Source organism: Sparus aurata, chromosome 4, assembly GCF_900880675.1.
Source record: "Sparus aurata chromosome 4, fSpaAur1.1, whole genome shotgun sequence".
Taxonomy (NCBI): domain Eukaryota; kingdom Metazoa; phylum Chordata; class Actinopteri; order Spariformes; family Sparidae; genus Sparus; species Sparus aurata.
Window position 1 is genome coordinate 23872911 of NC_044190.1, and position 17943 is coordinate 23890853.

The following is a 17943-nucleotide window of genomic DNA, read 5'->3' on the forward strand; positions in this document are numbered from 1 at the left end:
TAAAACCTATGGTAGGTACTCATTAAAATACAACTTAAATTTACTGCATCCCTCACCTCTATTTTCTCCATGCTTAAATTCCCACAGCAACAATTTAAGCATGGGCGCACACCATCTATGTCATAGCACTCTAATTTAACCATATGACCAAACTGAGCCACGCTCTCGGTCTCTCCCTCGACTCTCGCCCTGTCACTGGGCTGAACAAACAGTCAACACATGCAAGGTTCAACAACCTCATCCTGAACTTAAAAGCCCAGCCACCTGAAATGTTTGCATTGTTGGCAACCTTGCGGTGTAATCAAAATCATTTGAGACAAGCTTGTGCAGAGCAATCCGAGTCTCCTAAAACTCCCAGACTGAAAAGCTCGATTGTGTTGCAGCAGCTCAGGGAACAGTTTGTCATTACTTATCTTATCTAGCCATTTCACGTGTGCCAATTTTTCATGTAGTGGAAACAGGCGAAGTATGGGAGGGCTGATACGACAGCTACAAGGGGGGAAAAGCTCTAATTAGCCCAAACTTAGTTGATGGCGGTGGCTCCGTACCCCCCCCAAGCCCCCACCCCTCAGTCCAAAATTCTGGGCCTCAACAATACACAAACTGAGCCACAAAATCAGCTTTGTACAGATAATAATACAAGCAGAAAGACGAGGTCAGGTCATCACATCAAGGCTCATTAGAGAAAAATAAGAAAGAGGGGACATGCTGCACAGCTCTGTGTAGGCAGTTCAAAACAGAGCATCAAAAAAGCCATAACCCTAACTGTCTTCAAATAATAGTAAATTATGGACTTTTTCACAAACATAATGTTGGAGGAAGAAGCAAAAACAAAACCATCTGTGAATATTTTTGCGAGCTCTCTGTTTGATGGTGTCTCTTCAGACCCCGGAGTCATTAGGCTAAGCTCTGGTAGACCTATCATGAAAACTAAAGAGCTGCAAGCTAATTGCTGGTGATCATGACGCAAACCGTTTCCAGGGTAACCCGAGTTTTGGAGTACCCGCTCCAGCATTTCCTCATCTGTTTGCACTCACACCAGCAGGCTGACAATGCAGTCGCTGCATCCTGTTTCACTCTGCAGTCAGCCAAACACACAGTGTCGACTTAACCCTTTCTATCGGCCCTGCTGCTGCCGCCACCGATGAAACATTCAAAGCAGCTATGCAAACTAGTTTTGACATTAGAGAAGGGGGGGGATGAGGACTCACAGGAGCCGTTTTAGCAGCCCATCTGGGTCCACAAGACAAATTTCAATCACAATTTCTACAGTAATATGATGATTATGTACATTTCAAATATGGATTAGAAACACGTGAAAAGGCTCAACTACATATATGGGTAAAAATGATAAATTCAACTTTCAATCAGACATTCATAAAACAAAATGAAAATGAAAATAGCATCCATAAATTCATTAGGACATTTACGTACGGTTACATGTTCTCCTTCACTCAAACAACAGCTCAGCTAAGGTCACATCTCATCAAATACAATTATAACATTGAGCTCAAAGTCACGTAAACAGCGCCGGACCTAGATGAGGCAGTATCAACATTTTAATTCAAAAATTGAAAATTATTGTAAGTCCAACAATCAATACCTATGTTAAAAATAATGCTGCAACTCTCACATAAGACTTAATACTTTTCAGATGTTTTACTTTGACATGGACGGAGAGAAATTACTCACAGCACTTATAATATGAAAATAAAGCTTTCCAGTCACACACACACACACACGCACACAACCTTTAACTGTAGATAACATTATGGCCTTTATTTTAAGGCAATGCACTTTTTCTCCGTCAGCACAGCCCTTAGAAACTAGTCTATTCTAACCAATGTTATATATAAAAAAAAAGAAGAAAACTAAAAATTCGTCTGAGCTTAAAATGTCATATGAGTTATCTTAATTAATCTTAACTACTGCTATTATTATTATTAAATAAGCCACAAAGAACATTAGATTGTGGTGTTCTTTTAAGGGCTCATGACGCATCCCAAGCATGTAAGAGGTCCAGAGTGGCACAGCATGCCAAATATGGTTTAACTTGATTATCCTTTATACATTTAATCATGTAAGATTTGTTTTTTTATATCGAATGAGAGGAAGATGCCGTAACCAGTACGTGGAGGATTTATGGTATATAGGAAAATAAAAGTCAATCAAAGACAAAGGAGCTAGCAGACAGTTTTACTAAATACATGGAGGTTTTCATTTCCACAGACGACTCAGATGGAAGAAGCTGAGGGTACAAACAGTATAAACAGTACGGAAGAAACAATTTAATTTGGCCTCTGACAAAAAAAAAATTAAATAAAAGGCATTATTATAATACTGATCTGATTTAAAGTGTTGATCTTACACCACATACAAGCTTATATTTCTCCAGTTTCATTTTCCCTCTACTACTGTAATACTGACGAGGTATAACTGGTTCAATACACTCAGCCTTAACACACTGTATGCATTAAGCAAAGAAACATCAAATTATGAAAAATATATTTTTAAAAGCAAAAGAAATAAATCCTAAAAGCCAAAAGCTCCGTTCGATTTTCTGGATTATTAAAAAGGTCTGTAGTACAATTCTATGTGGCAACTTTCTCCACCTTCTATCGCACATCGTCTGGCGACGGACAATTCTCCCTTTCTCATCACTGCTGGAGGCAGACACTATATTCTACAGGGCGATTAATAAGACTTGGCATTTTTTTTCTTCTTTGCAATCACCCCTGTGGTACGTCACTGGGTTGTGACGTCAATGTTATATCATTCCACATGGCTTTACAGCAAGCGAACGTGACAGCTGAGTGCTGCTCTGCATTTTCACCGCTCTCCCTTCCAACCTTTCTCTCTGCAGCCTGCTTCTCTGTTCTTGTCTGAATGGGGGGTTAGTTAAGTGTATTATTTACCCCTGCCTGCCCCCATGTATTCGTAACCACACAAAAAGAAGGGCCTTCTACCTGAATTTTAACACTGCCCTGCCAGCACTGCCTCTCAGGTCTTACTCATGAAGCAGAGATTTTAGATCGCCATCATGAAAAGCCCACATACAATAATCCTACTTAGAAAATATGATCTCCAATTTATTCTCGTCATCTTAAAAAATCTAATTGGTCCTGGGAAACACATGCTGACATAATTTCTGGGGAGAAAAAGCTGCCATTCAGGCTGGACGATATAATCATTGCAGTGGTTTAAAATGTATGTAATGTCAGCAGATCATTTGTTAATGTATGTCTCACCTGCGATTTCTGGGTCTCAACTTGTGACCCTTCTGACTATTGGAAAGTCTCAAAGTACAAGAGTAATCTTGCAATAAAATGAGCAAATACAGTTTTACAGGGCTCCTTCATCGTGTCGTAATTACACAATTCACTGACCTATTTAGGTATCCTATTGAAGAAGAATTTAACACAATAGAGCGACACGGTTAATGCAATAAATCTCGGATTCAGCGAGCCTGACCCCTGGCACTTGCAGTCAATCCATAAAGCTTTGGTTGTGCAAGGGGCTTTGTCTTACTGTGGCAAAACACAAAACTGACACTTATAATTATCAGAGGAAAGATTAACATTAACCAAAAACAGGCTAAATGAGACGACTCTATCTCCGACACTACAGAAAAGGTGGTATTTATAGTGCCGTGCTGGATGTTCTGAGAAATTGTGGGCATGTTTGCACTGGAACCTTTGTCATCATTTCTAAATGAGCAGTCTCAACACTGTTTTAATACACTGTGTTAAGATGGCAGCAGCCATGAAGGGTTTTCCTTCCTACTCAATCTGGCACATTTAAGGATCGCACCTACAATAAAAAAAGGTGTGCTCTGCTGCCAAGACCACCATACACCGACACAACATCACACAAAAGAGAGGAAAACTGAGAAATTGACCTTTAAGCAAACAACGGATATACAAAGGTTTTGACTCATAATGTGACCATAACATGACACTAAAATGAAAAAAATCCTGCACACCTATTCTTGATTTTTCCTTGGAAATGTTTCTGACCCACTGATAGACCTGACCTTGCTACTGTTAAAAATAATTTCAAAGCAGGTCCTAATTTAAAAAAAGTATTACTGCTTCATTGGTACATGTACATCTAACAGTGTTAGACTCACATCAGCTTGCTGAATGAAACTAAAATTACTTAAGAGACTGACATTAATGTATTTAAACTGTGTACAGGTCTGGTGAAATGTGTGCCATCGGACAGATTATTTGAATTATGTGTTCAAGAACTGTGTCACCAATGAAGCTGTGTTGTACATATAGCACTCGTTTGTATGCCTTGTCATCTGTGAAATGATACAGGTACTTTAAAACAATAGCACTTTGCTGATACGCGCTGGCTACGTTGATGGGCCAAAGGAAAAAACAGATTATCTTGGTAGATCCAAATATGCGCTTGTCAATACCAGAGCATGCCCAATTTCATCTACCAAAAATCAACAGTGAAAGTACTCTCTTCTAAACAAACCTGGTTGCGTTTATATTCAGTGTTTTACACTAAAATGTGGCAGGACATAACATTAAAGTCTTTCACTTTTAAATATATTTCCTGCCTTGTGAAAATCAGCAGTCAACTTTTTTAATGTTTTAACATTTCCATGTCCATACTCTTTCTCCTAACGTATTTGCAAATGGCTTTTATGTTCCCATAAAAGTGTCTATAACACCACTAGTGGCCAAAAACTTCTTGATGTAGTCTGAAGAAAAACAATAGTGGTATTGCTTCCACTGAAGAGTTCACAAGAATTCATGAGCCAAGTTGAACCAATTGTGACTGATTCTAATCATATGGCCAATTCAGTCTTTAAAAGAGTACAGTCATTAATAGACATGGGGACAAAATCAGACATTTTAAAAAGAGGTGGGGACATGTTCCCAGTGTCCCCAGCGCAAATGAGATCTGTGCATGTATCACTCAGCTTCTTACATGTACAGCTGCAACTATATAAAACTTCCTGACATACATGACAAATGACAAAAGTAACAAACTAAACCAGGTCAAATATTTTAAATGCTACTGTCCTAATCACACAAAACCTGGATGTATACAACTTTTGCCTGATGCTTGTGAGGCAATGAGGGACATCGTCCAAGCAGTACTTTTAGTTTGGATATTCATGATGTTTGCACGCACATTAATGGGGTGGTTGAGAAAAACAACGATGGTTCGACGTCAATTTAAAATGTTAGACGGATTCACATCGGTAAAACTTATGATTCTTAATTTCACTACAGAGGCTGACAGAGCCCAGAAAACTCTCCACAGCCCAGAAAACTCTCCACAATACACAGCTGAGTCGCAAAACATTAGGAAGTGTAAGAATGTTTCAAATGAATTCATGAAGTGGAGGCAAAGAACTTCACTTTTCCTCTGCCAGCTCCATTACCTTCTGTATCAGGACACCTCACAGTGTATAGACATGGTCATACATTATCATTTACATGATTTTCATTTTTTTAAGTGTGTTGGTTGTGACTGCAACACCTGGTTAAGTCCTGTTCACCAATGAGATATAGATATTGTCAAACAAAGTATTGTTGCTGTAGTTGCCAAGACTATAATTAACACAACAAGAAGCCACAGACACTCAACTGGTTTGGTCACGATACAAGAATCCATTTAGAAGTTATGCACCTTTTTCAGAATCAGAATACTTCAGATTGTGTTATAGGCCACTCCCACTGCCACACCCCCTTCAAGCTAATTGACTTGAACAGCTGTCCTTTGGCTCATGATCAACCTTTCCAAGAAATTTTGTAAAAAGTCTGTAAATCCATTCAGAAGTTATTTTGTTTTGTTTTTTTGCGACAGGCCACTCCCATTAACACACCCACTTCAAGTCAACTGGCATGAACACAAAAACACACCTTCAGACATACACATACACACACACTAAATTTCCGCCTCCTACATTGAAAACTGTAAAATCGGACATTGTTTTGAACTGACCAATAGGGCTGCCACTGTGACGAGATTTTTACAGCAGTTAATTAGCTTGTGACGACAATGCCGTTGCCGATAAAAGCAGGCTTTCTGCAGAAAAGGATGCTCACAATCTGTAGAGCGCTGTTTTGATTTAGTGACAAATGTTCTTACTGCCGCAACCTCACATTTAAAGCATTTAATGGGCAGAAAAATTGGGTTGGCTTTTATTTTGAAGTAGGCTAGTCAGAGAAGGGAGAATGTGTTCAGTGAGTTGAGCACATACTGTTATTGTTCATCAAAGATCCCTAATATTTTTGGCGTTATTGATGGCGAACTGGTTTGAAATATGTCAGAGAGTAGTTTCATACAGTCTGTGGGAGTGATGCAACAAGCAGCAGTTGACAGGCTGCACACCTCCAATTTCTCAGTAAGTTAACCAACTTATTATCTCTCACAAGCATTACCAATGCAAACAGGGAATATCTGCATTGGGTTTAAATCTGAAATATTGCCAAATATGTGCTTTTATGGAATACTTGCCTGTCTTGAACAGCTGTACACTCACTGCGTCTTATTGAGTCTTCTGCAAGGCTAACAGATATATTGCTAAAGCTATTGGCGAGGTAGTCATACAAGAACGAATATGTTGGGTGTTTTCCTACGAATGAGACATGGTGTAGCTGGATACAGTTAACAATGACAAAGACGCGCTTGGCTCACAGCGGCAGCAACAGACTTGTTTATCTACTAACCCTGTCACATAAGCACAATGCACACAACCATAGCAATGGGCAGTAACTTCCAGGCTGCGGTGCATCCTCGACGGCTATTTTGTTTGCTTTTATATGATCGTGGCATTTAACAGAGTTCTTTATTTATGAATTTATTAGACTTTAAAAGGTGAGAGAGCTTTTCGAATGTATCAATCTCGCAGCTCACACACATCTCCCAACTGGCCAGCAAGATCTACAGGGAAGTCAGTGTAGTCAGACAGTGCATGTTCATGTGTTTTGGACGAAGTCCTGAAGGGGAGGCCATTGGATTTGTTCTGTTGAATCCTTTAGAAATGTTGCTGGCTCTCGCTGGTTTCTCCTTTTATTAACCCAAGCTTTTATACCTAGTTTACTTAGTTTAGAGACTTGAGTTGACACATTTGTTATCCTGACCAAACTATCTTCACTTTCATCTTCATGAGGCTAACACTCTATACAACCATTTTTTCCCACAGTGATGATTACCTTGCTGTATATAGAACCATTTGTTGCAGTTAACGTAAAAACCCCTCTCTGACAGCAGAAATGGGGGTTTTGTGTGTAAAAAGTGTGAAGATCAAGTACATGTGTGACATCACCAATGAAGCTTGAGACTCTTTTCGAAGTATTTGTTTGGAAAATGAGGAAATATATTCTGTTTCTGCCCCAATGCAGAAACGGAATATATTTCCTCATTTTCAAACCCAAGAGAGCAAAACCTGGTGCCATCAGTAGCTAAAGTTTCAAACATTTTCAAAATTAGATACAAAGAAAACCTTTCAAGAAACAAGAACATCTACGACAGCTCTGAATTATGGGCTACACAAATATCATTGTAGGCCATCACACTATCCTAGCGAGTAAGATCTATCCTAGCATGCAGTAAGCTGCACCACGAGGCTGACAACTACAGACAAAAACACTGGCAACTTTAATTCACCTGTCTGGCATTTCCCAGGTATTCATGTGGCTTGTCCCCTTTCGTTACTGAGAAAGACTTCACTATGAAGTAAATGTTTACTGGCAGAAACCCAATTATGTTTTTTAATGACCGTGCTGCATGACACAGTCAAAAACATAAGCCCGCAATTTTATCTTCTCACCCAATATAGATTGCAATGGATGTTAGATACAAAGCCGATAAGATGCAACAGATACACACTGGATAACATCTTGTCCACAACTGTTGCATTTCTTTTCTACATTTTACACTTGCGATTTGCAATTTTCCACGAGGTTCAACAAAATATGTGGGGGTGAGGGATGGGCTCTTAACAGGGTAACTGAACTAGACATTGTGGCAATTAAAGAAATGGCGACCACTTAAAATGTACATGCAAAAAAATGTCCTGTTTTGAATTTCCAATCAAATATATAAGGTGTAGTGCTTTTAGTGCGCTATGCGCTGTATATCTACTGTATCTACAAGGACAGTGGAAAGCTGACACTGAAAGAGGAGCAATTTAGTTAAGACAGTTAAGACTGAAGACGGTATTCAGTTTCAGGTTTTTAGGCCCCTGATTATGTCACTTAAGTGTGGTTTGGGTTGTAAGTAAAGTAACTAACTACAGATGTTAACGGAGTGTGGATTAGGAGTACTGTCATTATGAATTTCACTTATAAAATGTTTCCTCAGTTCTTTTTTTTGTCAATCAACATTTTTTCTTGGAGCAACATGTTTCAAGTAAAAGTTGACTCTGTTGTTTAAAAACCACTTCCTCTTAGGGTCAAGTCTTTCTCTTCAGGATAGAAAGGTTGGCCTCCATCAAAAAACATCCTACGTTTATTACTTCTCAAGAGTGCATTCTGTGTTCAAATGCGTCTTTATCTCATATAAGGTGAAATGGTGTAGTAGTCAAACAAGGGTCTTAAAGCTACTGCTCATATTCATACATGGTCTTGAATGTTTTTTGTAATTTAATTTTTACGCACTGTTTAAGGCCTGACTCAATGCGACTGCCAATCTGCTAATAGCCTAAAACACAATGAAGTGAAAAACAACTGCTGGAAATTGCACAATTGAGACGGACTGGATATACATTTTTAGTTTCTCTCATCATTTCTAACAAAGCTTCAAGGACAAAAAACACAATGTGTGTGAGTTGATGGCCTGACATCCACTGAAGAACTGTATGTTTTGTTTATAAATATACCATTTAAAAATAACGTTGGCATTTGTCTACATTGTCCGCACACAAATTAAGGCGACAGCTCGCATCAGCCTTTTTTATCCACAACATACAGTATGCAACATGATAGTCTTGGTTTGGAATGGATATCACTCGATATAGGTGTATTGGTTTACAAAAACTAAACCAAAGTGGAGAGGAGCATCACTTTGCAGTGGACCTGTTGGCTACTGTATGTAAAACAAACTGCTTGTAGAGGCTTGTGTGTACAAGCAAACTCAGACAAAAAAGAGACACCCGCTGAGTGTGGACATGGAATAATCCCTGCATGTGCTCGCCATCATTTTGTTTTGTTGACTGCTACAGTCACATGGAACCGTAGGCCACATCACTGGCTGCGCTGCGGCGTGTTGTTATTATGGCAGCAGGATGTAGAAGGAAACTCACATTTCATTGATTATCTGGTTTTAGAGCCCAACCGATATAAATCAGCTATATTGGCCTTTCATAGATACATCAGTATTTCATATGGTTTCTGATCTACGCTGTTATTATCATCTTTTTTTTAGATTATCGTGCAGTAAAAGATGTTTAAGGGTAGGGGTGTTGCGATATTGCCATAATCAAAAAATTGAAAACTGATGTCAATAACACACATATGATATATACATCATGTGAACAAGATGTTTGGCCCTGTGTCTCTTCTGTTTAATAGTTGATCTGAAGCCTTTTCACTAGTAACTGAGTGTAATTGTTCTTTTTGTACTCTTTTATATACAGTCATGGTTACACACTCTCTCCCTACACTCGTATTTTGAGGATAATTTTCTAGCTAGAGACAACACACTTAGTAAATAAAGTTTTGATTGGATTGCTGGCATTCTTTTCACAATATATTGAGATTGAATTATCACGATAATATCCTTAACATGAACTAATTTCACAATAATCATGTAGTGAATATGTAGTGATATGCTGACAGCCTTGGGGTAATTTATTATCATCAAAGTTTGCCGTTCTCAGCGAACCTACGTAATTTTTCACAATAACTTTATTGCTGGCCTGTAACACATCCTGCTTTCTTACATATCTTTGTCACAACTTGAGGCATCACTGCGAAGAACTGTGTGTCTTTGAGACGATATATCAGTATAGGAACTATTGAAATCTCTATTATCAAGTAGGGGGCCCTATCAGGTATATAAACTTTCAAATTAACATATTACCAACTTCATGCAGATAAGCATGACTGATGTCCTGATGATAGGAAGTGTTTTGGCAAGCAGACTGCACATAATAGCAGGGTGAATGTTGCCGTTTAATTATTTACAGGTTATAGAAATAACAGCCCGACCGATGTATATATCTCTCGGCTGATACTGGCCTATTACAGATATATATGCATCTCGGCTAATCTGTTGTCCAACATGGGCCGATTTTTTTTTTTTTCATACAGAACATAATGCAGAAAAAGATGCACGGTTGTAACTTATAATTGTTTAGTCCCTGTGAAGGTTTTTTGCTTCAGTAATTTTGTGCATCTGTGTGTTAAAAGAATATCGGCTGTTGTATCGATATCAGGATTGTTTTTGTCTGTAATACCAGTATGGGCCCTACATATCCAGAATCAGTTGGTCTGGAATAGAAACACTTTTCTTTTAATAATTTGATGACATTTTGAGGTAAATTTAGACACGCCTTCATTTATAACAGTGAAGGCCTGTATTATAATAATTAAATTAGATTGTCTTTTACCTGGAACACTCTATAATCATCCAGTTGAGTCCCTCCCAATATACTGTCCTCCTTTCCTCTACAAGAAGTCATTTATTAATTAGATATATAACATCTGATCTAATCATAGGCTGCAGCTTTGCTGTTTTTTGGGGGTTTTTTTTAAGTAAGAAGGTGTTTTTCTCCAGTTTGATGAGCCTTGAGCGAGTGTTTTTGTCTCCTGGTGCACATGTGGTAGCTGTGGATGATCAGTGGGCCTACTTGTGAACTACAACAACAACAACAGAGGAGGAGGTGGTGGTGGGGAGGGGGACCTACCTGTTCTCTGGATATACAGGGCAGCGAGGGTCTGCGGGGCATTTTACAACTGCCATAATAGCTGGTCGACGTTTCCCCCAGCGAAACGCAACTGGACCTTCTCCTGGGTCTGATCACGGGGACCTTTTCCTCCGCGGTGGAAACCCCGCTCGGCGCTTCCCTCGACGGGTAGTAGCGGTCAAAGCAGAGCCCCAGCAGGGAGCCCGAAACCCCCGCAAAGCAGGCGAAGAGCGGTCTGAGCAGTGCAGGCAGACCGCTCAAACTTGTGAAAGAGACCAGCCACACAACGCTGGCGAACACCAGTATCAGAACACTGTGCTTGAGCTTGAGAGTGGGGATGAGCGTGAGCAGACCCACGCATCCCAACACGAATAACAACCTGCCCACCATTTGCATCTGGTGCTGGTCCTCTCCCCATTGCAAGAACCGCAAAACCAAAAAATCCCCGAGGTAACACGATGCCGGCAGCGACACGAGCCAGCATTTGCTGCTCTCCTTCTTTTTCCTCCGCAGGTAGAACGTCAGAAAGAAGAAAGCACATCCTATGCTGAACAGGGGACTGATGGACTGGGAGAAGCCCGACAAGAAAGTCCGCAAATCCCACAGCGAGTCACTTTGCAAGCCCCTGGAAACGAGGAAAGACACCGCGAAGACCACGAAGGCGCCGACGTACAGGGCAGACACCTTGAGCAGTTTCGAATTGAGGACGTCTTCGTTGCAAAACCTGCACACGTTGAACAAAAAGCCCCTGTGATGGTCCTGTTTGAGAGGGGTGACGCAGCTCTTCACATAGCCGTTCCTGAAGCCCTCTGAGCTGTTTACACTTCCAGCTCCGTCGTGGTGCCTTATTTTACTGTGCAAAGCCTCTCCGTCCTCCCGTGCAGCCATGGCTCGACTCTGGCTCCTCGTATTCCTGCGCTGAAAAAGTACCCCCCTTTCTGCTGATATTTTTCACGCCGTATTAACGCTGAACTACATGACAGCAAAAGCACTCCATGGTCACTCAAACGTGCTCGAGCACTTGGACTAAAGAAAGAAGGTGAGATGTTGTTTTTTTTTACAGAAAGGGCGCCTCTCTGTCGCCGCCTAGAGGCCACAACTCAGACCGCAGCGAGAGGGATTTTGTAAATGTGGAGCACTCAACCAATCCTGAGCCGCAGCAGTAATGTAATATGATTAGTACACTCCGAGGCCGGACTTAATGAGGAAACCTAAAAAAATAAAAAACAAAAAGTTCTCGTTCAGTAAAGAAAATATTACTAAAACCTGAACGGTGACATTTCCATGACACTCCAATCCTGTGAGTGTACTTGTTTCAGCCCCATTCCTCATGTGTGGTCTTTGGTCACTGGGTGTTTTTTGATATGAAGCACAAAATTATGTGACATATATATTTTTTATTGTTTATTGTTTTGTGTATTTGTTTCTGTAATGTACTGTCCTTCTGGTGGCATCCTGACCTCCCCTGACACATCTGTTTTGTTTTTTTGTAATTCATCTGATTTGATCTAGTCTTATGTGCAAATACAGCTTGTTATAAATCATTTAAAATTGTTTAAATGCGTGGTTTAAGCTTGCTTTTCATCCCTACAGAATTTGAATATCAATGTAGGGCCTATTTAAAAAAAAAAAAAAAAAAGATGCATTAATAAATGAATTATGGCACTCTTCCATGTTTTAAAACTTGACTCAATTTCCCACTTACGCATATAGCTTTCCTAAATTCGTCCACGGTCCAATTAAATCATAATTATATCAATATTTTAGCCTTTTTAAATTAATCGTTCTTTTTGTCGAAGTGTCGCCGCTGCGTGTCGCTGCATCATGCTGCTCTGGGATCGATTGGTTTGCCAGCCTGTGCCTGGTAAAGTGGACGATTGTCGATTTAACTGATCAGAACAACACTGTGACCAGTTGTACCCTGGTTGTACCTGCAGATTATTGAGTGGTAAGATATTAGAATAAGGAAGAAAAAAACATTTTACATCTATAGGGAGGTCGTGTGCAGTGAAGCCGCTGTTTATGACGGTCAAAAAAGAGTCCCATCGGACGCTTTAGCTTCTAGCTAGAGACACGTAAGATAGCTTTTTGACATCCTGAAGTTGTTGCGAACGTTGTTATTGATCACCTACGTGTTCAATGAGAGCAGCCAACTTGACAAGCAAACGGGTCTCTACCCTAATAAACGAAAACCACTTCCATAATTCAAATAACATCCTGTCATTATGTATACTCTCCAGTCAATTCATATCAACAAGTTTATTTACCACCGCAGAAGATAATCCTACAGAATTATACTGAAGCTGCTATAGACAGGAGACATTGTGACATGTCACAGGAAAAGCACAGGTGTAAATAATAATAACTAACTACGGAGCATATATATTTACGAATTTTAGAGTTTTGCATTGTGCATGTTGGCCTACTGGAACACTGAAAAAAATATAGCTGAGCCATTTTGATGTCATTTGTTAGACAAGTGTATCTGCCAGTGACAGATGGCAGTGAATAAGGTTTATAGAAAGGCAAGGCCATTTTATCAACAGGACAAGTCATTGTGCTGTACAGTACGAGCATAAAGCACTAAAAGAAAGGAGAAAGAGTCCAACTCTGCATCCACACTGCAACACGTTCACATAACAACTGATAGCCTGATAATCTATCACAAAGGGCAGGTGCTGAGTCAAAAGTGAGCAAAACATTTTTGGAAATGGCTCACACACTGCAGGTCTCCAGTGTCCACGGATTTATTTCACCAAAGCAAAATCCAAAGTTTTTAAGTTTGCTTAAATTAGGTACAGCTGCCTCAGGTCATGAAAACTACAACTGTACCATGTAGAATGTAAATGTTCTGATCTACATAATTCATTTACAGATTTCAGGGCCTGTCTGACTTTATGAAAAGCTTGCTTGGATGTAATATTTTAAATAAGGATTCTAGAGCCTGTGCTACTAAATGTATGTCACCCACAGACTGTATGTAAAGGTGTCACCTGATGACATCATCATTTGAAGTTTCACATTCCATGTTTACTGTTGGCATCTCATCTTCAGTTTCTAAATTCAATTTAATAGCAAACATAAAATGTGGGTCAGATCATTTTTTCAATGTTTCATCAGAGCAATGAACAGTGCTACCCTTTACACTTAGTACACTTTTGTAAATACGTGTCTTTTTGTGTCGTTTTGTTAAGTAACCAATATTAAGAAGAAAAAAAAACTCTAACTTACTTAATTTATCCCCTTGGGGGATTTTTTTCTTTTTTGACAGTCAGGGCTAAGGTTGGCCTAAAGATGATGCTCTGTTTTCCAAACCACCATAACAACTCTTTTATGTGCTATAAGTAAGTGTCTCCCGACTGAAAGCATACACCCTCCTTACCATGAACAATTTGAATGTGTATGCCTGTGGAAGACTTACCTGTATAATTCAGAATGACCTTAGTCTATGGTAGTGTTTGCAGCCATATAAGATGGTTAAGGTGGTTTGCAAAATTCCAACAGCAAAACCAACAATCAGATTAACCTTCTAAAGAGTACTGTTCATGTAGCATAAGCCTGATGTAACTTGTTCCTCTGAGCCAGAGAATTCTTAAAGTGTTTAGAGAGAATAATAGACCTACTCCAGTGATACTAATATTGTTTGCCACTGGGCTGTTGCATTGCTGTAAAGAATGTAAATTAATGAATGATTAAATTGATTATTTATTTATTTATTTTATTACATTCACTTTAAGACTACAGTTCATTCAGGTTCATGCGCATCATCTGTGTCACATGGGCTAAGATTCCACTGGAGGGTGCTGCATTACCATTAAAATCTGTGCTATTTTGTTGTAACACGGAAGTGAAATATTATTTCAGTGGTGTGTGTGTGGGAGGTTGTGATAGATATGTTTGAAATTATTTGTTTGTGTATGTGATGCAGGAGCTCTACTTATGCCAATAAGTTGTAATTTGAAGCTGTGCAGTATTTTGAATGTTAATGATATCTCTAAAAATATTTAGTACAGTACCCTTGCAATGATCCCTATTTTATGCTTAATTCACAATAATCAATAACCATATTTTCCTATAAAAGAGCAGGGAAGTTCTTACTCAGTCAAGTGATGTCAAGTCAATTCATCTTTGCTCAGTGGATTGTTGCATTTACTAAATCTTAATCTGTGTTATTGTGAAAAATCGTCCCAAAACATGTATTTCTGGCTGTTTAGAGAAGGGATCGCAGGTCCTTCCTTCCTGCTTCTGTCAGACTCTACAACCAGCAGCGCTCCCAGTTCACCTCACTGTGCACTGTGCAATACAAACTCTACACATAACCCTTTCCTTTTTTTGGTTTCAATAACTGGACAATTTTTCATACCCATATTTATTATTTATTAACAACACTACACTGCCACATTGATTACACTTTTTATATTGTACAATATTTGTAGATACAAGTCTATTTTGTTTCTTAGCTTTTTATTACATTGTTTAGTTTTTTTTTTTGCTATTATTAGTTTTGTAATATTATTGTCCTTTGGCTGCTGTGATATAGGAATGTTCCCATTTGTGGGACAAATAAATGAATTCTGATTCTGATTCTGACTCTGGTTATCACTGTAAAAGTTGCAAAAGTTGCAATTTCGATTACAACACTGAACACATTTAAAGGGGCACTGTCTATATACTGTGTCGATTTAGAGAAGAAATCCAAACTCAGAATGTTAATATTTACAACATTAATGGGATAATTATACAAACTCTGAGATATTTATCTTTTCCATAACTGAATAAACAAGCTCTTCTTAGAGGAAATTAAGGTCCCCATAACACTGTATGAAGCTAGAAAGGTGGTGGGGTCTGCCAAATATAACCAACATAGAATAGTATGAAACTGTGTTGTCCTTTTAGGTCAGTTGGTTTATTCAGTCATGAATTTTCAAATCTGGTGATCATCATTCCACCTGTAACTATAGACCCATCAGCATCCTTCCTATAATGTCTATAGTTGCAGAGAAGTGTGTAGCTGAGCAAATCACACACTACCTGAATAACAGCTCGTTCACCCTTCATCCAATGCAATTTGGCTTCAGATCCAACTACTCAACTGAGACAGCTAACTGTTTCTTCATTGAAAAAATTAAATCACTGCTAGATAAGCGTGGCGTTGTTGGTGCTGTCTTCCTGGACCTCCGCAAAGCATTTGACACAGTGAATCACAGGGTTCTTTTATCCAAGTTATCCACTTTTAATTTTTCTGCTGATGCACTTAAATGGGTTGAATCGTACCTTTCAAACCGAACTCAAACTGTTCGAATAAATAACCAACAATCTGACACCCTCTCCTTGTCCACTTGTGTCACGCAGGGATCCATACTGGGCCCACTTTTATTTTGTTTGTATATAAATGACTTGCCGTCTGTGTGTCCAGAGGCTCACATTCAAATGTATGCTGCTTGCTGTCAAACTCACAAATGCTATGGTGAAAATTACAGCATGGCTAAACCAGTGCTGTCTCCAACTAAATGTATATAAAACTGTATGTATGTTCTTCTCCAAAACCAATGACTCTAGTGAAAACCCAGATCTTTTTGTGTCAAGAGAAAAACTAGAAATTGTTAAAGAATTTAAATACCTTGGCATTATTCTAGACTCCAACTTTAATTTCAGGGCACATGTAAAAACAGTCTGTAAACGGATTAAATTCAATCTTGCCAATTTCCAATTTATAAGAAACTCCATGTCCACCCAGGCAGCCACAATGTACATGCATTCAATGATACTCTCTCACATGACCTACTGTTTGACGAGCTGGTCTCAGGCTAATCACACAACACTAAAACCACTACAGACTTTGTATAAACAAACATTTAAAGTTCTGGACAAAAAACCAAGGCAATTCCACCACTGTGCAATTTTAACAAAATACAATCTATTGAGTTGGGAAAACATGATTAAGCACAAAAACGCACGTCTTTTCTACAAAATCATACATGGCTTGTCCACTCCTCCACTCAGAGAATTTGTTAACATTAGAACAAATCCATGTCAGATCACAAGAGGAGTCACAAGGGGGGACTGCATTATTCCGGAAAAAAGTCTAGGAAAAGTGCCTTTAGTCAGTCAGCCTTCTCTGTCACAGCCTCACGAGAATGGAACAACATCCCAACATGTATCAGAGATCTAAACACGTATCGGTCCTTTAGTTCCAATCTGAAACAGTGGTTTATTGATAATATGACCTGCCAGCACTGAACTTGATCCCCCTGCTGTTGCCTTCTTGTGTCAGTGTGTCTGTGATTTTGTCCTGCTTGCTTAGGTCGTTCATGTAGTTCGTTCTTATGTGCTGTTTTTTTTTTGTTTGTTTGTTTGTTTAGTTTTTTTGTTTGTTTGTTTGTTTTGTTTTGTTTTTGTTCATTTATGACTGATAGACTGATAGTTTTCTTTTTTGTTTTTGTTTTTATGCAGTGTTGCTGTATGTTGTCCTGTTGTGTGCATGTACTGTCTGCTCTGGTGGGCTACTGCCTGTATGTGATGTGCATGCCTCTCGGTATTCTCTCTCTATTTACCTTTATTTGAATTTGTCTGATACTGACTGTTGTTTGTCCTGCATGCTTTATATATTTTATGCCGTGAACTATTGAATACTTACAGGATATGTGGTTATGATTAATGTTTTATCAAAAAGTGTTGTTCTTATCTTAGTTAATGTGTTGTTTTTTTAAACCCTTCTTGTTATTTGTCTTTTAGGGAACCTGAGTTACATCTGGCCAGGGACTGCAGATGAAAACTAGCCTTCTGGCTAAATCTGGTATATTTACATAAATGTTTATTAACATGTACTGTCCCTGTCAAATAAAACATAAATATAAATAAATAAATGAAAACAAATGGTTTATTTGTTTAGTTTGTTTAGGCAGAAAAATTCAGTCACTCATAATGGAAATGTGTTCCCCATAACCACAAAGTGTACCTTTAAAGCAATACAATACAAACATTAATAGGTTTTCTCATGTATTATTATCTGAATAATGAGAGATATTCGGTGTCATCCTGTATTTTTCATGTTGTGTGTTTTT

General features: G+C 38.9%; 1 protein-coding gene and 1 long non-coding RNA gene across 4 annotated transcripts in view; one reads left to right on the plus strand and one right to left on the minus strand.

The window, feature by feature from the left end:
* The window catches only part of pde3b (phosphodiesterase 3B), a 50923-nt gene extending 38963 nt beyond the window's left edge, over nt 1-11960 (minus strand). For all 3 annotated transcript variants that reach the window (XM_030413797.1, XM_030413796.1, XM_030413795.1), the window contains exon 1: nt 10880-11960. In XM_030413797.1, the coding sequence (XP_030269657.1) occupies nt 10880-11767 (888 nt within the window). In that variant the 5' untranslated portion in view covers nt 11768-11960. The remainder of the gene's footprint in view (nt 1-10879) is intronic.
* LOC115579996 (uncharacterized) lies at nt 11789-17755 on the plus strand. The gene is made up of 2 exons (XR_003983780.1): nt 11789-11918; nt 17615-17755. It is a non-coding gene; the product is annotated as an uncharacterized LOC115579996 (long non-coding RNA).
* The last annotated feature ends 188 nt before the right edge of the window (nt 17756-17943 follow it).